This window comes from Castor canadensis, chromosome X (assembly GCF_047511655.1).
Source record: "Castor canadensis chromosome X, mCasCan1.hap1v2, whole genome shotgun sequence".
Lineage (NCBI taxonomy): Eukaryota > Metazoa > Chordata > Mammalia > Rodentia > Castoridae > Castor > Castor canadensis.
The window spans coordinates 144,301,449-144,329,179 of NC_133405.1; the positions used below are offsets into that span (position 1 = coordinate 144,301,449).

Genomic DNA, 27,731 nt, shown 5'->3' on the forward strand with positions numbered 1-27,731 from the left:
TGGTAGATCACCTGCCTAGCCAGCATGAGTGTAAACCTTCACTCCAGTGTGGCTTGGCTCACCCCTGTGATTCTAGCTACTTGGAAGGCCAAGATCAGGACAATCATGGTTACAGGTCAGTCAGCTGGGGCAAAAAGTTCTCCAAAACTAACCGTAGCAAAATGGACTGAAGAGTGGTTCGAGCAGTAGAGAAACTGCTTTGCAAGCGTGCAAAGAACTGAGTTCGAACCCCAGGCCTACCAAAAAAATAAAAAACAAACTCCACTACTGCCAAAAAAACAGAATAAAATTATACTGTGTACAGGTAAACGGATGGAACTACCAATCATCGTGCCAAGCAAAACAACCCAGACAGGTATCACATTTTTTCTCATATGCGTAAATAGACCTAAAATAAAAAGAACAAAAACAAGGACATGAACAAAGAAGGGGGAATGTTAGGTGGTGAGGGGAACAATGTGAAGGGGAAGAGAAAAGGGTGAAGAAGGAGATAAATTATAATTGAAGTGAGAGGCTAAGAAAGCAAGATGGAATGAATTTGATCAAAGCACATTATGTGCCTATATAGAAATATCACAATGAAACCCTTTTGTACAACACACACACACACACACACGCACACGCACACACATGCACATATGATCTCTTCAAATACATAAAGAAAACCCCAAACACAAAAGGATCCACCAGGAAAAACTGGGCAGCATTCCAAAACTGCTATTCATAAACTGAGGTCACTGTGTCAATGAATGTTACTGGAGAATCAGAGCATGCTCAACATTCTTTTTTTTTTTTTTCCTCGGGGGTCGGCGGGGAAGCACTGGAAATGGAAGTCAGGGCCTCGCATGTGCTACCGCATCCTCAGTGGATGGATGGGCGATCTACCACTTGAGCCATGTCCCCAAACCTCTGTGTTAGTTACTTTTGCAATAGGCTATCACTTTCATGCCTGGGTTGACATGGACTGCCATCCTCCCATTTGTGCTCTCCCAAGTAGCTAGGATGACAGGTACGTACCACTGCACCCAGCCACTGGTTGAGATGGGGTGTCCTGAGCCTCTCATACTGGCTGTCCTCAAACCGGAATTCTCTGGCTCTCCACCTCCCAAGTAGGTAGGATTACAGGCTTCAGCCACCATGCCCACTGCATCAACACTGCTGAAGGAAGCCCCTCAAGAGTCTGGTAACTGCAACCATCCCCTGCACTGCCTGTCCCACAACACTTCTTTAAACACTGAGTAAATAATCATACTGGGGTCAACCACAGTGACAGGGAAGAGAGATAGGTAGGTTACGTGGGAAGATTAGCAGGTCTCTGAGAGGAGGAGGGAAGGGGAAAGAGGGAATTCAAGCTCTCACAAAAGAGATCAAACAATAACAAGATGCCCTTCAATGGGCTGCTGACGGATACAGTCTTGTTACTTATTAAGAGGCTGAATTTTCCAAAGTCCCAGGCCTGTCTGGGGCACATGAAAGAACAGGCTAGGTCACCCTCTCTGGACTTATTTTTGCTATTCTTCAATTCAACTGATTAATTTTCTATGCCAAGAAAACATATTGTATATGAAGGACAACTTGTACTAAGTAAGAAACACAAATCATTTCACATTCCTGCTAAGTCAAAGGCAAGTAGCAAGACTTAATCAAAAAGCAGTTTAATCACAGAAGCATCCAACAACCATGCAGAACCTACAGCCCTCCCTCCCCAAACTCTAATCTAGTCAAAGAGGCTGGGTGAGACATCATAAAGTGCACATGTAACATACAGGGCACAGACCACCTTGTCAAGGAGACAGGCTAATGCATTACAAGGTTTTGTTTACCTCGGTTTAGCATGCCTCAAGAAAAACTCACTCCCAAACCACTGTTAAAAAAAGAAAAAAAAAAAAAAGAAAGACTCAATGACTAACTCACATTGAGTGTGTTGGCTCTGTTTTTCACATGTGGCTATCAGACAGCCCTCCGATAAAAAGTCTGCGGGCAGAAAGTGTTCTCAGTACCTAGGAGAATTCGACATTCAGGTTTCACCTCATCAGCACCTACACTGGCACTGACAGTGGTCTGCATGTGCAAAGCCTGGACTGTGATACAGTTTGGCTAAATGAATTGAGTACCCTTTAAACCTCTGCACCTCCTCCACCAAATGAGAGAAAAGTCCTTTCTCCTACACGAGACACACAGAGTGAAAGGGACAGCTACATGATGAGATTGGAAAGTGAGTGTCCAATTCAACAAACGGGATGATACCCAGCAACACTTATCAATTAAACAACCTCTGCTAACGGTAGGCGAAGCACCGTTGGGGTAAAAGAAACTCCCACAAACGCTGTGTAAAAGTATCACTTAAATGTACTCTTCAAGCCAGGCGCCAGTGTCTCATGAGCTACTTTGGAGGCTGAGATTAGAAGGGTTGCGATTTGAGGCCAGTTTCAGTGGGGGGGGGGGGAACACACAAATAGTTCACTAGACCCCCCCCTCCCCCCATCTCCAAGATAACCAGAGCAAAATGGACTGGAGGTGTGGCTCCAAAAAAATTACACTCCAGGGCTGGAGCCTTGCTCAAGTTATCACAGAGCACCTATCAAGCACGAGGTCGCCATGCTCTAACCCCACTTCGGTTACAAAAACAAACAAGCAAAAATAAGTCTGTCCTCCTTCGGCAGTCTAACGGGTAAGAAGAAAGCAGGGAATTTCTGGACTCACAACAAGGCCCAAGGGGAACTGAGGGCATGGAAACTGATTTTTGCCTTTTGTAGCAAGACTATGTCCTTTCAATCTCTGTCAGCCTCTCAAAGACAGAGAAATAGAAATCAAAACCCAGGGTTCAGTTGCAAGACAAGGGAGAGGCAGAGCCACAGTTAGCTGGAGCCCAAAGCACTTTACCTTCCCAAAGCATGAACCCAAAAGAACCCTATCTTCCAATAACTTGTCACTTGGTATTCATACTGCCTGGCCAGCCCAGGGAATCTCAAAGTCTCAACCACTGTCGTCTCAGGTTGACTGAGAACCCAGGGGCCAGAAAGATGCAAAGGCGCATCTCCTAGGCAAGGCAGGAAGAATCCACTTCACCGATGGAAGGAGATAAACAATGACTATATGGTGATGAGTACCATTCACAGAAAGCACAGGGTGAGTGCGAGAAAGTTAAAGACCTTTCCCATGCACTGCATGCTGTGAAGAGCTGTTTCTGAAACCCAGAAAAACAATCATCACTTTGAATTTCAACCAAACCAAGAGGAGGAAGGCCTGATTTATCAGTTCTCTCCAACTCGCACTAGAAATTTTTCTTCATTTCAGCAATCCTACATGTTTGGTTGAAAGTCTTTGACGGGTTAACAGAGCAGCTGTGAATAACTCCATGACTAAACTGTTATAAACTGCTACTCATGGCAATATGAGAAAGATTCCTTTCCTACGTGACTGGTTCTGATTCTTCATTCGGCACATGATCGTTTCTATTGCATTTCATAATTCAGCAAAAAAGAGAGAGAGAGAGAGAGACCTTTCCTATATCTGAAGATTAGAAAAATATACTGAAAATACAAGAAGAAAAAAAGCAAAAACACATGACTGTAAATGACGACTGTTTGGGATAGGGGACCAGTGGGAATGGGGAAGACAAAGGACAGGGTGATGGGAGGTGGTTATGACTGAATGACTGAAGCACTTGACTTGCATGTATGAAAGCAGAAGGAGGAAAGTCACTGAAAACTGTGGGGGGAGAAAAGAGGGAATAAGAAAGCGGAAGAGAAGGGTGAGTGTGGTCACAGCATATTACATGCATGTATGGACATATCACAACAAAACCCCTTTGTACAACTAGTACGCACAAATAAATATTGAGCAAAGGACTTCAATACCCATTTCTCCAGAAATGATATGACATTCAAGATATCCACACCACTAACCATCACAGAACTTCTAATCAAAACCACAATGAGATGTGACCCCACACCCGTCAGGATGGCCACTGTCGACAAGAGAGTAAAATGGCAAAGTGTCCACAAGGATGAGCAGGCACTGGAACGTCTTGTGCACCCCTGGCAGGAATGTGAACTGCTACAGCCACCATGGAAGGTGACTCTGACAGTTAAAACCAGAATTACTGTAGGATCCACCAACCTGCGCTTCTGACAGAGAGCCCCAAAGAAGCCAAAGCAGGCTGTCCTTCTAGCTGCGTTAAGTCACAATAAGCCAGAGGGGGAAGCAACCCAAATGTCCACCATTAGACAAACAAACGGATAAAGAAAATGTGACATATGCGCACCATGGAGTACTATTCAGGGATGGGCTATTTCCTTCCTATGAAAGGGAAGGACATGCACGCATGACACAACATGGAGGAACCCCGAGGACGTCTGCAAAGTGAAATGAGCCAGTCACCATGGAAACAAACACTGTTCACAAGACTTTGATGCGCCTAAAAGACACAAATTCACAGAAACAACTGGATCATGGCTATCAGAGGCTGCAGAGAGAAGAAACGGGGAGCCGTTGTTAATGGGCACAGTTTCAGTTTTACATGTGCTTCTGGAGATTGATCCCACAATAACACAACTATAATTTAACTGCCCTTACCAGTACCCTTAAACAAGGAGTTAAGATTGTACGTTTATGTTATGTGTCTTTTCCCACAACTGAAGAAGTTATTTCTCAACTGTTAAAACGAACAAAGAGCTCCCAGAAGAACTTCCAGAGATTTTTTTTTTTTTTTTTTGTATCTCCCAGGTTGTTCTAAAGAAACTATTAAGAATAATGGAAATAAGTAAACACCAAGACTTTCAGTGTGAGAAAAAGAGATGGATGTTTAAAATAGACAAAGTTAAGTGGAAGAAAAAATAAACCGATTTTGTAATGTTAAACTTCCATTGGAAACTCCTTTTAATAACTAACTGAAAAATAAAATTTCATTTAACTGTAAATAGGAAGTGTAATTTGACTTAAAGAAAAATTATTATTGCCAGCCATGGCGGTGAATGTCTATACTCCCACCTACTCGGGAGACTGAAGCCAATGGGGATCACCACTTCTAAGCCAGCATGAGCAAGGGCTACACAGCAAGACCATGTCTCAAAAATAAGTAAGTATTAAATAAATAAATAGGCTGAGGATGTGGCTCAGTGTCAGAATGCTTGAGGCCCTGGTTTCCAGTCCAACACACACACATACGTACATTACATACGCAAAAGCTGAGAGAAGGGCTCATAGTATGTGTAAATAACCCCAGCCCACACGCTACCCCACGCCTCACCCCACCCCTTGCCCCCACAACACCCCCACGCCCACTTCAACATTTTTCAACTCACAGCCAGTACTGGATCACTCTTGAAACAAATGCCCAACACCAAATCATCTGAACCTGCAATACCCCAAGGTAAGCCTCTCTGAAAAGTGACCAAGTGTGTAACTCACTGCTAGATCTCACTTAAGTCTCTTCCAATCCATGCTTTCCTTTTTCTTTTTCTCCAAGTGTGACTCGAGTCTTCTCCTTGAAAAGAATACTTTCTGTGCATTGCCACTGAGAGGCCCTTTCGTGGTCATGCTGAAATCAACCAACAGGCTTAGACATCATAGCCATGACCCACCCAGTTTTAATATCCCTTCTCTCAACGTTTTGCTTAGTGGGGAGGGTTTTAAACTCTGACGCCCCTGTAAATGAGCAGCTTAAAATTTCCAGGAACAGTGACTACCAGGAGCACAGGCAGCACAGGTGCAAAGTTCCAGTGGTGAAATGACAATCACCAATCCCAGCCTGGGGAGTCTGGGATAAGACAACCAGCTTGGGCTCTTTAAAACAAAAACTTTGAGGAAGTCTTAGGTTGCAGACATCTGAAAGGACAGTACAACAACCTGTCACATGTGAGGAGGACTCTGGGCAAAATATGTTACTTGCTCAGCACCTCTGGTATGAGCAAACACTGGACAAGAAGCATCACAGGAGAGTATGGGGTGTGCAGGATGAGAAGGGAAATCTACAGAGAGATCTTTTCTTCTTTAGTTTAAGGTCACTTGGACACCATTAGACCATCACCCCAAGGAATACACCTGAAACTTACACTCAAAATGTGAAGTTTCCCTCTCAGGACAAACTGTAGGTAGGCACACTGTAGGCAACTGAACAACAGCTACAGCTCTTACACACAAAAGAGAGTGGGCTGACCGATGCTCCCCAAAGGACGACTTCACCACTACTTAGCACCCATGAGCCCGCTGCAAACCCAAGAGACCATCTGGCAACCTTCTGCCTCTCCAGAGGGAGCCGAATGTGTCTAAGGTCTCTCTAACACGAACGTACGGACAGAACAGAAATGAGCAACAGCAAGAAAGAAAGAGAGAAGGGGGAGCCAGAACAAGGAACAGAAAACTTCCCTAAATCAATCTACACTGTTGTTCACCTTGATTCAAGGCTCTGGATAACTGATGGTATGATCATCATCAATCATGAGGAGTGGGATTCTCTTGAGCCCATGGTAATCCTCCTCACTTTGCACATTTGTAACAAGTAGATGACCTACTTGTGATGCGAAAGCGAAACCACACAAAATGACCAGCCAACCACCACTTATCACTTTCAGCTGTCTGTCCTCCCCAACACACACACACACACACACACACACACACACATACACACACGAGCTGAAAATATGACATACTGGACATTCAGGAAGCTTGGCATTCTTGACATTCAGGAAGCTTGGTGGAGAGGGAAATCTTTGTGTCACAATCTGCTGGAGGAGTACTACTCAGATGAATTAGCCTCTGGTCCCTTTTCACAGGTTAAAAGCTCATCTCATGGTATCTCTAAGTGACAGCCACAGGTCACCTGCTCTATCATTTGCTTTATGGTAACACTGTTTCTGACCAACAGATCTCATCTTGGAACTCACAGAAGGCTGCTGCACAGAGCCCCAGCATCAATCTGAACTCCACCCTTGCTTAAAACGTACTTTTACCAACAGGATGGGTGAAACAGCTGCCAACAGCCACCTAGACACTTGGTTGTTCAAGCTCCTGCCCTTCCACTTGCTTTTGGGCGGCATACCCGGGTATCTATTTCCTATTTCGTCTTGTTAACTTGTCAACACTGCTGCCACTCAACAGCATGCACAACCACCCATCCATCACCCTGACATGACAGGAAACCACATGCGTGCGCATGCGCACGCCTGAAAAACTGGCAGGCTGGAACCAAAATCCCACCCCACACGCAAACCCCCCCAACCCCATCTCCACCTCCCAAGTAGATGGGAACTACAGGTGTGAGCCACCACAACCCACCCCAGAAAGCATGTTTTAGGACCTTCTAATGGCACACTCCACAATCTAAAACAAATGAAACCCATCTGTGCTGAACAACAGGCTCCCCAACAACTGTCACTGCTTAGTAGGTTCACTCTTCAATCTGCTTAAGAAATTTTTAAAGTTACCATAAGCTGCACGCTCTTAAAACTGAGCACAAACTCAGACAAGATTTTGGGTAAATGTGAAAACGGACAGAGCAGGAGGGGGATGGGGAGGGCGCCAGTGACAGTAACCCTGCTGAAGTCCTCAGACTCCAGGAGCCAGGTTTTTTGGTCAGCTCTCAGGAGCTGACCAACGTTGGCCACCTTGCTTCGTACACTGCTTCTGATCTGCACAGAAGGTTGGAAAAGTGGGATAAGTTCGGCAAAGTGGCCCCCTCTGGTATGAGAGCGCCCCAAGTGCAAATACTGGGCCTTCAGGTTTGGAGGTATAGATAGGGGACTCTTACCCCCAACAAGTTTGATGAGAGGACAGAACGAGATAAATGAATGTAAAGGACTGGGCAGAGCACTGAATGCCAGCTAATATTACCTCCACTGCCACAGATCCAACGCTGCTGTTAAGTTTGGGGGTAATAAGGCCCAACTATCAGGAAGGCGGCAATGACTACTCCCCATTGCACACACACAGAATCTGAGCCTCACTAACCCAATCAGTCAAGATAAATTTGGGATTCACCAACCTAGCGTATCTGTACTCACTTTTTTTTTTTTTTTTTTTTTTTTTGCAGTACTGGGCTTTGACCCTAGAGCCTACGCCTTGAGCCACTCCACCGGCCCTCTTCTGTGATGGGTTTTTTCGAGATAGGGCCTGGAAGAACTATTTGCTCGGCTTGGCTTCGAACCACGATCCTCCTGATCTCTGCCTCCTGAGTAGCTAGGATTACAGGCGTGAGCCACCAGCACCTGGCTCTGTGCCCACTTGAACCATGTGAAGGCCTGGCTAAGAGGTAGTTAATCTGATGAGAGAGCACTGCCTTGCACTCAAGCTCCATGCTTGTCTCCACCCATCCTCATAATCTCTTCTGTGAGTGTTCAGTTTGTTTGCCACCACTAGTTTACATCTACCACCATTAAAAATACAAAACCGAGATAATTTCCAACTCTTGCTGGTCACCAAAACTGAGCATAGCACCAAACACTGCCTCACTCCCCCTTCAGGTCTGCCTACAGCACCAACCAACTTTCCAAAAACCCTCGTCACCCTTGAAGGAGATGGAACCCAAAATAAGGAGAGATACCCAACGAGGTAGAAGAGTGTGAGATAACACAATCGAATTATGTTCTGACACAGTCAACAACAGAAAGCCATCAATCTTAATTTGCCTATCAGATGTATTTGTTGGCCAGAGACCTATTTTGGCATCAATGTACCTTGCAAGCAGATTGAAAAATTTTGGAGTGGCAGCACACACATGTAATCCCAGTGTCTGTGAGCCTAAGGCAGAAAGATCCCAAGTTTGAAGCCAGCCTGGACTATAATAGAAGGGAGATCTAGTGTGTCAAAGGAAAAAAAAAAAAAAGCAAACAAAGAGAAAACAAAAACAAAGCAAAGCAAGAAAAACTCTGCAAAGATCATGTAGTAATCCCTGAGATAAAACGATAGCTCTTGCCACCTCATTAATTTTTATGCATTACAAGTGCTCACTCTAATGAGCTACTGGTTCCTGAGCTTCTCAAACTGGAACTACTTTATAAACTGGGGGACTGACTTACTCCTTGGGGGCTGTTTCATTTTTCCTTTTGGTCTCCTAGTAGCTATTCCATAGTTAGTATGGTGAAAGGATCTCCTTTACTCCCTTTTTTCCTCTCCCCTCACACCCCCTCACCACCACCCTTCCGCCCCCCCACCCACAGCACATTCTTCAAGTAATGTGATGACAGCACTTCTTCCATGTCTGGAAAGGAGTTTCAGCTTTCTGTTTCCGTTAGTGTTATAAAAACACTAATGTTTTCCCATTGTAGTGTTATAAAAAACAGCACTCTTTAGTGCTAATGTTGTAGCTCAATGGGAGAGCGCTTGCCTAGCATGGGCAATGCCTGAGTTTTCTTCCCCAGCACTGCGGACAAAAAAGGCACTGTTTGCAAGATGGGGGGAGAAAAACACAGTCCACTTTAACTTGGAATTCCACAGAAGCTACGATCCATGTTACTGGGTCCTTCCAACTTTAAATTTCTTATGGACAGAGCATCTTCCTAAGGAAAAATTTAATCAGTAATGCCTGCAACAACTCTCTCAGTAGACTGTGCTATTCTTGTCATTAAGAAGAAAACAAGAGGGCTGGGGGAGTAGCTCACATAACAGACCACCTGCCTAACAAGCATTGAGACCTTGAGTTCAAACCCCAGTACCACCAAAAAAAAAAAATCTAACTCGCTCTCCTAATCTGACTTGTTAAATTTCTCTGCATTTCCTCAGTGCAAATGTGAAAAACTGCCAACATTACATTTCTTAACTGCATTTTGCACACTCAAACTCTGTGCAGTGAAGAGGTTAGATTCTAAGCAGAGGAGCAAAAGCCATGCACATTTTTTTGTTTTGTTTTGATGGCACTGGGGTTTGACCACAGTTCAGGGTCTCATGCTTGCTAGACAGGCACTCTTAACTGCCTGAGCTGCTCCGCCATCCCCCATGCATGTTCTGAAACTTAAAAAAAAAAAAAAAAAAAAAAAACAAGAAAGCAGCTGGACACAGGTGGCTCACACCTGTAATCCTAGCTATTCCAGAAGCAGAGATCAGGAGAATCGAGGTTCAAAGCCAGTCCCGGCAAATAGTTCCACAAGACCCTATCTCGAAAACCCTTTCACAAAAATAGGGCTGGTGGAGTAGCTCAGGTGAAGGCCCCAAGTTCAAGCCTCGATACTAAAAAAAAAAAAAAAAAAGCTCGCTCCCAGCCACTATGCTGATTGAACTCTTAAAAGAAAAGCCAGCCGGGTGCCAGTGGCTCATGCCAGCACTCTTGCCTATAATCCTAGCTACTCAGGAGGCAGAGATCAGGAGGACAGTGGTTCAAAGCCAGCCCAGGCAAACAGTTCCGGCAAATAGTTCCACGAGACCCTATCTCGAAAAACCATTCACAAAAATAGGGCGGGTGGAATGGCTCAAAGTGAGTTCAAGCCCCAGTACTGCCAAAAACAAAAATCACAAAGGAAAGAAAAGCCAGAGGTACACCCACTGAAAATTAGGATGACCAAATGCTTTCCTTTCAAAGAAAAAAGAAAACTACATCCTTCCTTTCTCCTTCCCTGCCAGTATAAATTACAACTGAACAGATTTTGGGGCACTCTTTTTTGAACCAGGTATACAAGTTCTAGAAAGACCAAACTCAACAGACAGGACTAGGTACTAGAAAATATTCAAGGTGTGGTGCTACAGCAGATAAAACACCCAAGTGGCCCTTGTTGTGGGAACACCATGGATGTGTTTACACACACTAAGACAGCCAAGACACCACCAGGTCATATAATCCTGTGGGATCACCACGTGGCCCAGCAGTGACCCAGACGTTGTTATGAAGGACCTGACTGTATGAGGTAGAAGGAGAACACGAACTCGGACACAGACAAGAAACACAGACTGCTGACCAGGGTATTGAAAGGTCTCTAAGGTTCACTGGGCAGCCAGACAGAAATACCTTAGATGACAAAAGATCATCCACCAGACAGAAATGCCTAAGATGACAAAAGGTACAGAGAGGATGACTACCTACCAAACATCAGGGTTAGGGTCAAGGTCAATACATGTGGACGAGGGTGTAACTGCCTAAATACCTGAAGACTCCACCAGTGCAAGCTGGACTCAAAATGTTAAGCTGTCCTCCTACCTACCACTCTCCCAGACTTCCATGTAGTTCACCAAGATCTAGACCTATCACTAATCTCCTCACTTCACTGCCAATTACTCAACCATGGGTCCTCGTCTTCTTTATCAACTCCCAGCTTGGTATTGTGGGAATGGGCATTGCCCTAGTTCCCACCTCTCCAGTGCTCAGCCAAAACTCCCCCTTTTCTACCATCCCCACCCCCGCCACACACACACACACACACACACACACACACCCTGCACACACACACCCTGCACGCACACACACACACACACACCCTGCACACACGCACCCTGCACACGCACCCTGCACACACGCACACACCCTGCACACACACACACACACACCCGGCACATACACACACACCCGGCACATACACACACACCCGGCACACACCCTGCACACACACACACACACACACACACACACACACACACACCCCTGTACCTGCAACCCCAGAAACACCTGATCTCCGGATCTCAGAATCTAATGACTGCCACTCAGTTGGCCTTCAACTAATACCAAGTAGTTAAACGGGGACATTCTGTCTTAAAGTCATCAGGCTTAGCTTTTCTGAGATCCCCTTTTTCAGTTCCCCCTCCCTCTTGGGGTCATTCCAATGTTGTGTCTCCCCACTAACCTATGCTAGTGCATGAGAAGGCTCTCTCGTGTGACTGAAATCCTGCACTCCAGCCTCCATGTCCCCTCAGGGAAACAACCTGCAAACACATAAGCAAAAAAACAAGCAAGAGAACAAACCACCACCTCCCTAAGTCTCTCAGCTTTGGCAAAGTGAAGCTCTCAAACCCCGGGTGGCCACCTGGCACTTCTGCTACCAGATGTAAGCCTTTAATACGGCAGCTGACCAGTTCAGTAGGGCCAGTGAGTAAATATGACACTCCAAGTATCTCCATCTCTCCCCTTTCAGAAATTCACAGAGTCTACCCACCACTGGCATTTTCTGAGATGCAAACTCTTTTAGAAAAGCAAAATGCCAGTCATCAGAGTTGAGAGTGCCTTTTAGCGCTTAGGCACAACAGGCTCCACCCTGGTGGCAGCCAAATACCCTCCAGGATTCTAGGCCTAGGTCCTACCAGCTGAAACAAAAGACTCTTGTCACGGGAGCCACCTGAGAAAACAGAAGGGACCCTGACTTAAAAGATGCTGGCAAAAGAGAAACAAACAAACAAAAAATGTCATCCACCCACCCACCCTATCTAGTGATTACCCACATTCAAAAAGACTTGGGAACTCTTATAAGGGTTCCAGTGTGTTTTCCCCTGGGGAAAGAGAGGGAGAGAATGAATTCTTGAGAAAAAGGCAAGGCAGACCAGTTAAATGAAATGGAAGCAATATCTGAAAAAATATACTGAAATTCACTCACACGATAAAGAGCACTTTAGGTGGCATTTGGTCCACTGTCAAGGCATGTAACAAAGGTTACACGTGTAAAAGACTAGGGACAGGTCAAGACCTTAAATCCAGGGAGAACAGAAGTGACTCAGGGGTCACTCCACTGGTTCACACAGAGGCATTCCCAACAGAGGAAACCTGTCCACACAGAAAGAAACCTGCCTTGGCAGTTTCCTTGACCTTGGATATTAAGTTTGGAGAGGGAAGGAGGAGGTGGCAAGTCAGGGACCATCTATCTCCCTTCAGTGCCAGGTAGCACAGTTAAGTGCCAGGCAGTACACGCTCACTGAAACCTTGTTATGAGCCCAGCAAGAAAGCATACTATCACCACCTATCGAGAAAATGGAGCCTCAGGGAAGGTTCCACAGTTTTGACTGAGGTCACAAAATTCATGAATGATGGGAGTCAGGAGTTAACTCACGTCCACCTCATTCCAGGACTGTAACCTTCTCCTATTCTGAAGCATGCTGTCCTGCAGAGGGCTACAGGAAGAGCAGTCTGTCCAGAAACAGCCTCCTATGGAAAACTCATTAGATATCTTATGTCAGTTTTAATGGACCTGTACACTTGGACTAAACAACCTAACCAACAAGCAGAGGTAGCAGACATGCCTGGGATCTGGCCTAAACAACCGCAGTAGGAAGAAGGCTGGTGCCTCAGGAAACCAGGAGGTCCATCCCACTTGACTCACATGACTTACCTTTGCCTCTTGTGCTACGATGTGGTGACGAACAAAAATGGCCCTTGGAGTCACCGAACAGGCAGACATGCTCACCTGTCTTCTTCAACACTGATGACATCTGATCGCAAACAAGCAGAATGGAGATTACTAATGCAAAGATGCTGTTTGCCTAGGCAGCAGGAGCAGGCTGAAAAGGAGAACCTTTTATTATGTTGGGAGTCACCAATATTTCAATGAAATCAACAAACCAACAACCCCTGGCCCAGTCCTCATTAATGCTGAAAAAAAGGAAGTGCTCTACCCACTTCTTATGTTCTTGTACCCTGGGCATTCCATACCGTACCCAGGTTAACGCACTTAGGAGGCTGAGGAGAACACACACAAACCTACCATGTACACCAGGAAACCCAATAAACAAACAACTCTGGCACTTGTTTAGGCAAGGCTGCCCACGCAATGGCTCGACTCCTTTACTCCCTCTGTGCTCCCACTCCTCCGATGTCCTGCCTCTGAGGTTGGGACTCTGAGAAAGAAGGGACCAAATGCAAAAACAGACTGAAGGAAGAGAGTGAGGAAGGAAGAGGACAGGAGACAGAAGAGGAAAGTCAATCTTTTCTGTCTAACTGATTGGATCCCAGGGGAAAGAGGCCTGGTCCCTCACCCCATCACCCCTTTAACCTCCACATCCCCGATAAGCCCAGCACCCCCCTGCTTTCTGGACAGGACTAGGATGGAAAGCTGTTAAAGACCACTAAAGGCCAGGCACCGGCCTTCACTCACATCTGTAATCCTAGCTGCTCAGGAGGCAGAGATCAGGAAGATCGTGGTTTGAAACCAGCCCGGGCAAATAGTTCCCCGAGACCCTGTCTCAAAAAAACTTTCACAAAAGAAGGGCTAGTGGAGTGGCTCAAGGTGAAGGTCCTGGGTTCAAACCCCAGGGCTGCAGAAAAAGAAAAAGAAACAGAGAAAGGGGAGAAAGGGAGGGAGGGAGGGAGGGAGGAAAGAAAGAAAGAAAGAAACAAACAAACAAAGACACAAAGAAAGAAACACTGAACCTGTCACTGACCTTTTCCCCCACAGGGGTATGAGCCGACACCTCTCCCTCCCCTTTCCAACCCTCCCACCAAGCCCCAAATGTGTCTTGGGTATCTGAAAATAGTCAAGTCACCACCAGACAAAATGGGAAAACAGCAGTATCCATCTTGGCAGGCAAAGATCCTCTCCTTGACCAAAATCAAGCCCCAGGGCCCTCCTCTGAGCCCGCCCTTTGACCTATTCTCCAATCCTGCCATAGGAAAACTTGAACACACACTGACCGCCTCAAACACCTCCAGATGACCCGAGCCCTCCTTAGATGGCACACCTGAGAACACTCAAGGCTGCCCAAAGAATTTATAGTTTATCCCCACCAACACTGTGGAAGACAGGACCTCTGTCTTCCAGGCTTTGTGGGAGGGTAGGAGACTAACTTTGATAACTGCCAGCCAGCTACCCTCTGGTATTTTTTTCACTTGAACCCCTTCTCTCTCTCCCTCCTTTTTCCCTTTAAAATGCTCTTACTCGTGCACTAGTTCACATTGAATTCAGTTCGAGCTGCACTCTCTTCCCTGTTGCCTCAGAACATTACTGATGAAAACCTATCTATTCCCAGTTTTAACCAGTATCTGGCTTCCTTCCTCAGTATAAACACAGAACTCTTTCCTCACCCATGAACCCAGCAAGGAATGTGACATCTATTGGAACCTTGCTGTCAATTCTAACAAAACGCCCAATATGTTATTTTCTTTACCTCACCTCCTGTCAAGGCATACCAGAGGCATACCTCCTCTTGAGGAGGAGGAACAGGAGGAGGAGGAGAAGAAAGAAGAGGAGGAGGAGCAGCAGCAGCAGCAGCAGCAGAAGCAGCAGCAACAACAGCAGCCTGTGACGACCTACCGATGGACAAGGTGCCCGTGAAAGATTAAGGGCAGATAATTTGGCCTCATAAGGTCCATCCCTTACCCAGATTCAGCAGATGACATTTCTTAGTTCAGCAGAAGTTAAGCTTAACTTAACCTGTCTTGATGAAGAGGACTACAAGAGAGCAACTAATCAATTTACAGAGGCTGTTCCATTAATTAATTTAGAGAGCCCTCAACCATGGAACTACCACTTCTCCCGCTCACATCCTAGTCCAGCCTCCCAGCCCACTTCTCTGTCACACCCTGCCCAAGTACCACTGCCACTACCACTGCTCCCCACACCTTTCCTGGCTTCCTTGAACACCTCACCATGCTCCACATCTTGGTTGTGCCTGGTGCTTCACCCACAGTAATATGTTCTAGTACTCTCTCACATTTCCACCACATAAACCCCAATAATTTTGCTGGACCACCCCAGTGACACCCACTGTGCCCTTCTCTCTTCCCTTCTTGACTGCCTGCCAGCTAAAGATATCCAACTCCACACAGTAACTAATCCTTCACCCCTGCAGCCTCTGTGCCATATACCGTCCTGTGGCTATTTGCTTCCAGTGTGTACAAAAGCCTCACACGCTCACGGTCTGCCACTATGTGGTCCTGAACTTTACTCAGGGACTCAGGCTTGTGAGGCAGGCCCTCTAGCCCTTGAGCCACACCCCCCCCCACCCAACCACCCTTTCTGAGGTACTTATATCTGAGGTAGAGTCTCACTTTATGACTGGGCTGCGCTTTATGCTTCCCTGGGTAGCAAGGATGAAAGGCGCAAGCCACAGCACCCAGCCATTGGTTGAGATGGGGGTCTCCCAAACTTTTTTTTTTTTTTATTTGGCAGTACTGGGGTTTGAATTCAGGGCCTCATGCTTGCTAGGGAGGTGGTCTACCACTTGAGCCACTCCACTAGCCCCTTTTCATATTGGGTACTCAAGATAGGGTCTGGAGAACTTTTTGCCTGGGATGTTCTCAAACTGCGATCCTCCTGGTCTCCAACTCCCTAGCTACTGCTAGGATTACAGAATTCGACCACCCTGTCCAACCCAGGAATCTCTTTCAAGGGAGACTGTTCTTAAGCCTCTCCCCTCTTAACAGAGATTCACCACCATTAGTCACACTCTACTGTAACTGCTGTGGGGGAAAGGGAGTGAATTCCACAAGGCTGAGTAACAGGATCCCACCAAGAATTCTTAAGCAGTGTGCCTTGCTGGCTTTAAAAAGCTGGGGAACAGCCCCAGCCTCCCAGAGGTAAGATTATGGTCTGGCTGCAGGGGGAACAGAAAATCACACAGACAGATCACAAACCCACGACTGCTCTCCAAGATGTCTCTGACTACTGGGACAATGGATACAGACTTCACAACAAAGAAACTTTACAACTGACTGACACCGTAAGTCAAATGGACATGACAGAGTTTTCCACCCAGCAACAGCACAGTATACATTCTTCTCAGCATCCTATGGAACCTTTTCCAAAACAGATCATATTTTAGGACACAAAGCAAGTCTTAAACAAGTAAGAAAATTAAAATAACTCCCTGCATGCTGTCTGACCACAATGCAATAAAATTAGAACTCAACAACAAAAGAAACAGCAGAAAATATCCAAAACACCTGCAGACTGAACAACAAGCTGCTCCACGATAAGTGGATGATCAAAGAAATAAGAGAGGTTATCAAAAAGTTCCTGGAATTTAATGAAAATGAAAGCACACCTATCAGAACCTATGGGACACAGCAAAGGCAGTGCTGAGGGGAAAGTTTACAGCCATGAATCCATACAGTGAAAGCAAAGAGAAAAAGGGGCTGGAGGCGTGGCTCAAGTGGCAGCATGCCTGCCTAGCAAGCACGAGCCCTGACTTCAAACCACAAGAGCTCCAAACAAAGAAAAGAACAAAAGTTCTCAAATACATGCCCTAATACTGCATCTCAAACGACCTAAACCCAAAACTAGCAGAAGGAGAGAAATAATAAAAACAAGGGCCTAAATCAAAAGATAAGTAAGATTGACAAACCCCTAGCAAATCTGACTGAAATGAGTAAGGGGAAAGACCAAATTAATAAAATTAGAAACAGAAGAGGGGAGCTCACAACAAGGAAATCCAGGGAATCGTTAGGCATTACTTTGAAAACCTGTATTCGAATAAATCAGAAAATCAAGAAGGAACAAACAAATTTCTACACACAGAGTCAGTCTGTAACAAGCAGTAAAATTAAAATAGTTTCCAAAAAAAGAGAAGTCCAGGACCTGCCGGATTCAATGCTGAATTCTACCAGACCTTTAAAGAAGAACTAATGCCAACACACTCAAACTTTTCCATGACATAGAAAGGGAAGGACCGCTGTCAAATTCATTCTATAAAACCACTATTATACTCATCCCAAAACCAGACAAGAATACACCACCACCAACAAAAACAGAGAATTATAGGCCAATCTTCTTAATGAACTTAGATGCAAAATTCCTCAATAAAATACTGACAAACAGAATTCAACAGCATATCAAAAAGACTGTACCACATTCAAGTCAGTTTCACGCAGGGGTGATTCAACATACGCAAAACACTAAACATAATGCAGCACAGCTAGGCGCCAGTGGCTCACATGTATAATCCAAACTACTCAGGAGGCAGAGATCTGGAGAATCGAAGTTCAAAGCCAGCCCGGGCAAATAGTTCTGCAAGACCCTATCACAAAAATAGGGCTGGAGGAGTAGCTCAAAGTGAAGGCCCCAGTGCTGCAAAGAAAAGAAAAGAAAAAAACCAACAGTAAAAACAGCAGCACGTTAGCAGAAGCAATGACAAAAAGCCACATGCTCATCTAAATAAACACAGAAAAAGCCTTTGGCAAAATTCAACATCCTGTCATGATACGTCAAGCCTAAAGCCAACATCGTAACTAAAGTCTGGAATGAGTCAAGGGTGTCCACTTCCTCCAGTCTTATTCTACAGAGTTTTAGAATTCCTAGCTAGAGCAGTAAGACAGGAAGAAGAAATAAAAGAAATTCCAATAGGGAAAAAATCAAACTATCCCTATTTGCAGATGACATGATCTTATACCTAAAAGACCTGGAAAACTGCACACACACACACAAAAAACCCTCCTAGACATCATAAACACCTTCAGCAAAGTAACAGGATACAAAATCAATTTACAAAAATCAATAGCCTTTCTACATACCAACAATGAACACAATGAGAAAGAATACAAGAAAACAATTCCATTTACTATAGCCTCAAAAATAAATAAATAAAATTCCTAGGAAAAAATACCTAGGAATAAAGACCTCCACAATGAAAACTATAAACCACTGAAGAAAGAAATCAGAGACTACAGAAGATGGAAAGACCTCCCATACTCATGGATTGGCAGAATCAGTACTGTGAACATGGCTGTACTACCAAAAGCAATCTAAGCAATCTACATGTTCAATGCAATCCCCATGAAAATTCCAATGACCTTCATCACAGAGATTGAAAAATCAACCCTAAAGTACATTTGGAAGCACAAAAGACCATGAACAAGCAAGGCAATGTTGAGCAAAAGGAGTAACACTGCAAGTATCACATTACCCACCTTCAAACTATACTACAGAGCCACAGCAATTAAAATGAATGAATCAATGAATCAATGAAAACACAGCATGACACTGGCACAAAAACAGACGTGAAGACCAGTGGAACAGAGAATAAGACCCAGATATCAATCCATACAGCTATGCCCATCTGATTTTTGACAAAGGTGCCCAAAACATATGATGGGCGGGGAGAAAAAAAGAAAAAAAAAAGACAGCCTCTTCAACAAATATTGCTGGGAAAACTGGGTATCTGCATGCAGAAAACTGAAATCAGATCCATGTCTTTCACCCTGTACAAGTATCAACTCAAACTGGATTAAGAACTGTAACAGAAGACCTGCAACTTTGAAATTAGTGCAGGAAAGAGCAGGGCATATGCTGTAACTAATGTGCATAGGCAATAACTTCCAAAACAAAACTCAAATGGCTCAGCAACTAAGAGAAAGGACTGACAAAAGGGACTACATGAAACTAAAAAGCTTCTGCACAATGAAAGAAATGGTCACCAGATTGAAGAAGCAGCCCACAGAATGGGAGAAAATCTTTGCCAGCTATGTATCTGAAAGAGGAATTATTAACCAGAATATACAGGGAGCTCAAAAAAACTAACCTGCTCCTCCCACCCCAAAAAATCAATGAGCCAATGAAGAAATGGGCAAATAAACTGAATGGACGTTTTTCAGAGGAAGAAGTCCAAATGGCTAAAAAACACACGAAGAAATGCTCACCATCCCTCACCACAAAGGAAATGCAAACATTAAGATTCCACTTCACTCCGGTTAGAATGGCTACCATCAAGAACACAAACAAAGCCGGCTGCCAAGTAGCTCATGCCTGTAATCCCAGCTACTCAGGAGGCACAGATCAGGAGGATCAAGATTTGAAGCCAGACCAGGAAAACAGTTCGAGACACCCTATCTTAAAAACAAAACCCATCACAAAAATAAGAGCTGATGGAGTGGCTCAAGGTGTAGGCCCTGAGTTCAAATCCTAATACCACAAAATTAAAAAAAAAAGAAATCAGATGGTGGGGAAAAGGGAAAGTCCGATAGAGAGGGAAGGTCAAAGGACAAATACAATAATTTCACGTTCTTCCATCTCGGCTGCCATACTCCACCTTTGCCTCTCATAGAAATGATACATAAACTAGTTGCCACAGAATGAGTGTTGCTATTTGCAGGCTAATAAAAGTTCTACTATAAAAACTGAAAAAAACAGAAAAAAAAAAAAAAGATACAGATTTCGAACACCTGGAATTCAAGCTGGCCTTCAAACTGTGCCAACATGAGGTCAAACAACCCATCAAATTAGTTACTAAGTGCTACCAACACCTTTACTCCTGCTCTCAAAAAAAAGAAACAAAACAGGAAAAAAAAAAAATTCAAGCCTTTTGTTTATTTTATTCTTCTACCAGAGAGGGTCTTGCTTTGACTCCCAGGTTGGCCTTGAACTCAGAACCCTCTAAATCAGCCTTGGCTTGGATTACAGATGTGTACCAGCACACCAGGCAGGACCACACCTGGCCTGGCATTTTTAGCACCTTGTTTCTCACAGAGTTTCTTCTTCTTCCTCTTTTTACACTGGCTACTTTTCATTTCAGAGTCCAAACCTTTCTTATAGCTTCAACCACTCACAGCTCCCTCGCTCCCAGTCTTAGCACACTAACCAACTTGAACTCTAGCAGGCAGCCGCTGTCCATGTTTTCCTTGTCAACGAGCAAGTGGCTACCTGGCTGCCTTCCACTGCTGCTTTTCCTTTTTTTTTTTTTTTTTTTTTTCGCGTTGAGCCACTTCACCACTCCATTTTGTGATTTTTTTTTTTTCAAGATAGGGTCTCACCAACTAGTTGCCCGGTATGGCTTCAAACCTCCAGCCTCCTGATCTCTGTCTCCTGAGAAGCTAGGATTGCAGGCACGAGCCACCACGCCCAGCTTCAGTCCTGAAAATGTAAAAAGATGCAGCAGGTGAGTCATTCTTGGGCAGCCTTTCAAAGGCAACACTGGACAAGCAGCAAAACTATCTCCCCCAGTGCAGCAGCCAGGCAGATCTCCTGGAAGTACTAACCCACAAACACCATCAAGGATCCATTCCCTTATCTACTTCCCTTTCCGCCCTCTATATAATTGCCTTCACCCTAACACCCATTCCCTTCCCACTGCCCTGCTCCCTCCCTGGCCCACCTTTATCACCAGTGGAAACTTCTCTCTCCACCTGTAGGACAATGAGCTTCAATGACAGACAGGTGGATTTTTGTGGCTGTTGGGTTTTGAAACCATTCTGTGTAGGAACAGGTCCATTAGGGTCTCTAAGAATGCCTGGGAAGCATTAGGCTTTCCATCAGTTAATTACTAAATGATGGAACACCCCAGTCGTTGGCGACAAATGTGCATCAGAGAACAGCATTCAAAGATGAGGGACAAAGAGGCACAGGGGTCCAGTTTCTGAACCGGATGCCCTAAACGTTTGTTTTCCTTAAGGCGCTTTATGAAACGAGAAAAGGTTTGTGCAAACTTTAACCTGATGCGACCCAAATGAAAAATTCACCCAATGGGTAAAGGCAAACTGGGCTCCTGGGAAGCAGCAAGCGGTCCGTAGCTCTGTTAACAGTTTACTTATGACTAAGGAGCAAATAAGCCATACTCACAAACACATCCGTCAGTTTGTCCCGCATCCAGTGCCTGGGAGCTGCAACCCACTTCAAGTGCATTGTGGGGGCCCCGGGCCTGGAAAAGGACAACGCACACTTTTGCTGAATCTCCACTCCTTTCGCGCTAAAAGAAACTGCTAACTCTTCGTTCCCAGCAGAAAGACCTTTCAGCCTCGGCCAGTTGCGACCACCCCAGCCCCCAACCTGGGACCTAAGGCTCCCGAAACAAAGCTACTTTATTTAGCCCCAACCCACACCCCCACTCCCCGGAATGGAAAGTTGTACCTTCTGCCAGAACCAGGACAAGAGAGAACCCGCCAAACTCCCAAACCTCTTAAAGACCTGGCGGCACTCCTTGGTGTTGGTCGGCAGAGCGTCCTCAGGGCTCTACACGCCAAGTCTTACGCGCCGAAAGGGGTCGAAATAAAAATAACCCTACTAAAAGACGTGCGGGGCGGCGTAGTCAAGGATGGACTGCCGTCTCAAGCCCCACGGCCTTAGAGGCCTTCCTACTCCGGTAGAGCCGCCAGCTTCTGGGGAAACGAGCCGCCAGCTCTACACTCCTCTCCGAGCTCGGCGGGTTTCAGGAAGCAGTACGAGATCCATCCTCCCTGGTCGTGAGGAGGGACATCTAGAGAAGGAAAGAACCGGGAAGGCCGAAACAACGTACCGACGCCGACGCGACCGGAACAAGAGTCGCCTGACAATGACGAAACGCTGTAGAGGAAATGAACTCCTCCTCTTCCGGTGCAGCATACCCTGCGGCCCTGAGCCAGAAGAAGTCGGATCAGCGAGAATTTGGGTTCCGGGCTTCCCCCTGTCAGAAGGCAGAGCCCAAGCAGACGAAGCCGCATATTAACTCAATACGTACAATTTGACGAGTCTGGACTCACGCATGTACCCGTGATGACAGTACCCCAATCCATCACTCCAAGTTCCTTGGTGTGCCTCTCAGTTTCGCTGTCTTCCCCCTAGCGTTATTTCTTTGTATGGGGGGGGAGGGGAAAGGGGGGGAGGAGGGTTGGTTAGGATGGAGGGGGGAAGGGGGGGTTGGTTTGGATGGAGGGGGGAGGGAAGGGGGAAGGGGGGCGGGGCGGAGCGGAGGGCGTCTGTTAGTAGACTACCTAACCTGACATCTCCCCTCTCGGCAGGTTATTAAGCAGCACCATACTGCCTGAACGTTTAAAAACAGCATTGATCTCAGGGCTGGAAGCAGTGTGCAAGTTCAAGATGGCCGGGCTGGAAAAACACCCTCCCCTCCTGCTCTCTCCCCACCCCCCCAACCCCCTACCCCGCCACCCCCACCCCTCCACACACCCACTCCTGTTTTCAACATTGTTTCACATTGTGGATGGTGCAGGATCCCGCTCTCCTCTTTTGGACTTCTGGAGTGAATGATGCCCAGACCCTTTCTGCCATTCTCAGGTCCCCCAGCCCGTTTCACAGCTGGCCTCCGCGAGGGCCACTAACCTGAACTGGGCTACTGGCTCCCAGACTGCAGCCGACAGCCGTACAATCCGCTTTCTTACTATTTCCCGCACCATTTTCCTTTCTTTTTCTCCCAAAGAAAATGTCCTGGCCTCCAGGTTGAAGAGTAGGGAATATTGCTCTCTGACTGTATCATTTTCAGAAAACGCTTAGTGAATTCCCAGATGGACTTAGGGAAATCTACCATGTCAGCGAGGCCTCAGGTGAAAGTGAATTTAAAAACTGCCTTGTAGGGCCTGCTTTCTCTGTCTGGGTTTAAATCAAGCAGCTTGTTTGTTCGCACTTTGGCAAAGGAAAACCCATTTCTGGCGTTGGCCCATGGTGTTTGCGGTCTGTTCACCAGAGCTTTTGAACAAGGGGACGCTTTCTTTTCTTCTTGAGTTTAAAGAGTTGAATGTGTCACTCCTGAAAAGACGCTTAGGTGACTGATGTCGAAACCACGTACCATCAGCAGCTCCCTGTACAAATGCCGCAGTCGTACTTCACTGCTTAACGTGAATTTGTTGGCGAATGCGTGGAAGAGCGCACTCCGTCATTTTTAAAACATTTTGGAGCTATTTATAACATAAAGGATCTGCCCCTCTCTCTTTTCCAGATTGCGTAGCAAAGATGCAGTGTGCTGCCTTTTAAAATAAGTGCATTCACTGTGCAAATTTATGGGGCACAGTGTCCAGTTGGATAGATGTTTATCCAATGACCAGATGAGGATCCCTCTCCTTAAACATCTTTTAAAACACGTTTGACTGACGTGTACTCATTGAACCTATTAATCAGTACAGTGTGGTATTTCAGTCCAGCCATACAGTAGGTACGGGTCACATCAGGGTGATTAACATTTCCACCTCTTTATGGTTACTGTGTTTGGAGACTTCCAGTGCCTCTCTTCTAGTGAGTCATAAAATATTTGACAGATTATTGTAAACTATAGCCCACCTCTGTTCTATAGGACACTAGACCTTGTTACTTCTGTCTGACTGTGTTTGGGTGCCTGTTACCCAACCTCCTGCAATCCTCCTCCCTCCACCCTTCTCAGCTTCTAATAATCTCTATTCCAATCATCCTATTTTTTCCTTAACATCCACTTATAAGGGAGAACAGTGGTGTTCACCTTCTGGCTCATCTCCCTTAACACGAAAGCCTCCATTTTGCTGTGGAGGCCAGGACTCCACTCTTTCCTTATGACTGAGTAACAAACAGTCCACTATGTAGGTATCCCACGTTTGCTTTACCCCTTCAACCAGTGAGGGACACCTAGGCTGATTCCATACCTTGGCTATTGGGAATAGTGCCTCAGTAAACATGGGCAGGTAGGTATCTCTTTGGTATGCTGGGATATGTAACCAGGGGTGGGCTGGGTGGGTCCTGTGGTAGATCTGTTTTTAGTTTCTTTGAGGAATCTCTTCTCCATAATGACTGTACTGTTTTACCTGGCTTGCTCTGTCTGAACCCCAGGTCTTTTGGTCTGGTAATTTCAAAGAATGAAAATCACAGAAAGTAAAGTAGGAGAATTTATTGAGATAGAGAAATTGCAAAGAGTAGTGTTCCCAGGGCCCCATGGGAGGGGAGCCAAGGCTAATTAGGTGTGCAGAAATGCTGCATTCTGGATGACTGTCCTGCAGTGTTCAGATTGGGGATGCCCTAGTTCTCCTCATGGCATCTTCATTCTGATCCTCACTCTAGTCCATCCTGCTTTTTCTTTTTCTTTTTCTTTTTTTTCCCCCTGTCCTTTAAGGTCACAGGGAGGCCATAATGGAGGTTTCCAGGGCCTGTTCTGTTCTAGCTTTATTGTCTAATCCTGCTAACTGCCTCACCTGCTCGCTCAGTACTACTTTACACCCCCAGCAACAGTGACTAATTCTAAAGAAAAAACTTCAAAACGGTTGAATGTATTTGTCTAGCTTGCTGGGTTTGCTTGGTTGAATGAATGAATCGTGCCATCTTTTTAGAAAGAGCTCCAGGGACTCCAAAACAAACAAGGTGTGATGGCAAATGGAACTCACCCTTAAATTAGGGTTTGAACTCAGGGTCTTACATTTGCTAGGCAGGCACTCTCTAGTACTTGAGCCCCTCTGCCAGCCAAGAGAGGTTGTTCTTTTATTTTCCCATTTGCCCATGTCAGCATTAGGCTTCATGCTTGCTAGGGAGGTGCACCACCACTTGAACCATCCCCTTGTGTTCATCCTCACTCATGATTGTCTAGATGAAAATTTTGCTAAATATTAAGCTGCAGCTTTAAGGGAAGACTATGTGTAGCATACATAAATGCAGAGCTGTCCTACTGAAGCGAGAGGGGTGTCCTCCTTTACTAGGAGTGAAAGCTCACATTGAAGGGGGACAAGAATACACCGTTGTTTCCCGGAGCACCGTGGATCTGACTCCAGCACAGCATAGAGTTGAACAGGCTACTTTCTCAAGAGAAAAGAGCTTTTTAAAATTTGTCTGACTGGGTCCCACAAAGTATAATCAACATGGTTTTAGGGTACACCATACCAACTTCCTTGTTACACATGGTAGAATGTGGATAGGTTACCACAAACCAGGTTTTCCCCTCCGTTTGCTTTTCTGGACTTGTACAAAGGCCAGAACTTGAAATAGCACACGTGCATGTACGTGCACGAATATATGCACAGTCACAATCGCACACACACCTTGGAACATGTGCTTATCTTATTTTTAACGAGTACATTTTTCACCTGTAGATTGTTTTCATCAGGAAAATGCAGAACTTACAGGCCATTTGTTCTTTCAGCAAATATTTGTGGAGTACATAGCGGTGATCAGTACTGACTCCATACTCTGTCTTATTTTCACAATCATCCTATATGTATTTAGTGTTACCCTCATTTTTTATTTGAGACAAATTAGAAAACTAAAGCAATTTGCACTAGGCCAAACAACCTATCAGCAGGGGTGGGGCGCGGGTGGAGAGCTAGAATTTGAACCGAGAAATGTGAGACTGTAAACCAACATTCTTAACCAGCACGTGACACATGGCATGTCTCCACCCGACAGGATGTTTATGGAGCGATGAAGATGAAAAATATTCAAGTCATAGAACCTCATATGCACTATTACAAAAGTCCAATAGAGAGGGATACGTTTGAAAGAGAACAGTAGAATGTTCTTTCCTAGACAGGAATCGAGTCCAGCTGGCACCTGTACTTGGAGGTAGAAGTCCTAGATTCAAATCCCAGGCCACATTGTGAGGCTCCTGTGACCTGTAAGGAGTAGTTTAAGCATTTGTTTCCTGTCTTCTTCTGAGGTTGTATTCTGGTTGCTCTCCCTTGCTGTTTCCTCCTGCCCTAATCCCTTCTCTGCTTTCACTGTGCCCGAGTGTGTCTGATCTCTAAATTTATCATCCAGGCTCCCTGAGCAGTTAAGATGGGCCAGTGGGAAGCATTAGCAGATCAGAAGGTAATGGGAAAGAGGAACAAGGCCTATTTTCTCTCTCCTTGAACTCAACCTTGCGCATAGTCCCTCCTGGACAGATGCAGTTCTCACAGATTCAGAAGCATTTTCCTAGGTGAAGTCTGTCCATCATTGTAAATATTTGCCTGTCAGTTTTGACAGACTGGGACAGCTTGATGTTTTAAAACTTGAGCCTTATGAAAATTTAAAGTCTCACTCAGATTTTCACCACTGTTTTGAAAATATGTGAAATCTGTTTTTATACTTTTTTTTTAGTATTCTGTGCAATGATATTTGAAAACTACCAAAAATTAAAAGAACTTTTATAATCTGTTCTCTTTCTGGTGTGATGTTAAGTTGCATAGATAATTAATGCATGCCCACTGAGTATGGCCCTGGTTTTGTGCTAAAACTGCTTAGATTTTATTGGTGACATATTAAATTAGTGGTTTCATTAAATAACTAAATTACAAAAAGAAATTGCTCTGCTCACTTAAAGTTGTTTTTCTCCCATTGTAATTCTCAAATTGTTTGTTTGCATGAATAATATCCTTGTGATTTTGATAGACATTGCATTCAGTATGTGCATTGCTTTAGGCAGTATTGATATTTTAACAATATTAAATTTTTTCTGATCCATGAGCATAGTATATCTTTCCACTTATTTTTGTCTTCTTTGCTTTTTGAAAAATGTGTTGTAGTTTGCAGTGTGCATGTGCATCACATACTTGGTGAAAGGTGATTTTGCTTTTGATGATGGTATAATTAAGATTGGTCCCAACATTTTCTTCCTTTGGCTGAGTGCTTATTTGTGCATAAAAATGCCATGAAGTTTTGTGTTTTTATTTTGCATCCTGACACTTTACCATATTCATTTATTAGACCCAGTAGCTTTTTGTATAGTGTTTGTGTAGTGCTTTCTGTCTATATAGTAGTTATGATATCATCTGAAAATAGAGATAATTTTGCGCTTTACTTTCTGACATGGATACTTTTCTCTAATTGCTGTGGCTCATATTTTAAGTAAGTACTGTGTTGAATAGAAGTGGTGAAAGTTGTCCTCCTTGCCTCATATCAGATCTTAGAGAAGAACCTTTGTTTGCCATTTATTACGATATTTGCCAATGATTTTAGCCCTGAGATTTTCATAAGTGGCCTCATAGTGTTGAGGAATTTGCCTTCCACACTTAAACTAGTAACGGTTTTCTTTTTAAACCAAGAAATAATTTTGATGGCTAGGCTCTGTGGTGCATATCTGTAATCCCTGCTCCTCAGGAGGTAGAGATTAAGAGATTCATAGCTTGAGGCCAGCCCCAGCAAAAAGACAGCAAGATTCCATGTCACCCAACAAGCCATATTTGTTGGCTCATATCTCTTAGCCCAGAAGAAGACATAGATAGAAGGATAGTGGTCCAAGGCCAGTCCAGACAAAGTGTGAGA

The 27,731-nt window shown here is 45.0% G+C and overlaps 1 protein-coding gene and 1 long non-coding RNA gene across 34 annotated transcripts in view; one reads left to right on the forward strand and one right to left on the reverse strand.

The window, feature by feature from the left end:
• LOC141419724 (uncharacterized) overlaps positions 1–22,647 on the reverse strand; it is a 76,354-nt gene extending 53,707 nt beyond the window's left edge. For all 33 annotated transcript variants that reach the window (XR_012444372.1, XR_012444369.1, XR_012444371.1 and 30 more), the window contains exons 1-7: positions 22,525–22,647; positions 22,267–22,378; positions 22,066–22,162; positions 21,393–21,471; positions 13,239–13,338; positions 12,960–13,054; positions 11,766–11,844 (exon numbers count right to left, since the gene is read on the reverse strand). Coding sequence is in view for 10 of the 33 variants with exons in the window: in XM_074063242.1 (XP_073919343.1) it covers positions 11,766–11,844; positions 12,960–13,054; positions 13,239–13,338; positions 21,393–21,471; positions 22,066–22,162; positions 22,267–22,321 (505 nt within the window). In the remaining 23 variants the exon portion in view is untranslated. The remainder of the gene's footprint in view (positions 1–11,765; positions 11,845–12,959; positions 13,055–13,238; positions 13,339–21,392; positions 21,472–22,065; positions 22,163–22,266; positions 22,379–22,524) is intronic.
• LOC141419737 (uncharacterized) lies at positions 22,152–26,941 on the forward strand. Its single transcript, XR_012444399.1, has 2 exons — positions 22,152–22,337; positions 22,547–26,941. It is a non-coding gene; the product is annotated as an uncharacterized lncRNA (long non-coding RNA).
• Positions 26,942–27,731: the final 790 nt, after the last annotated feature.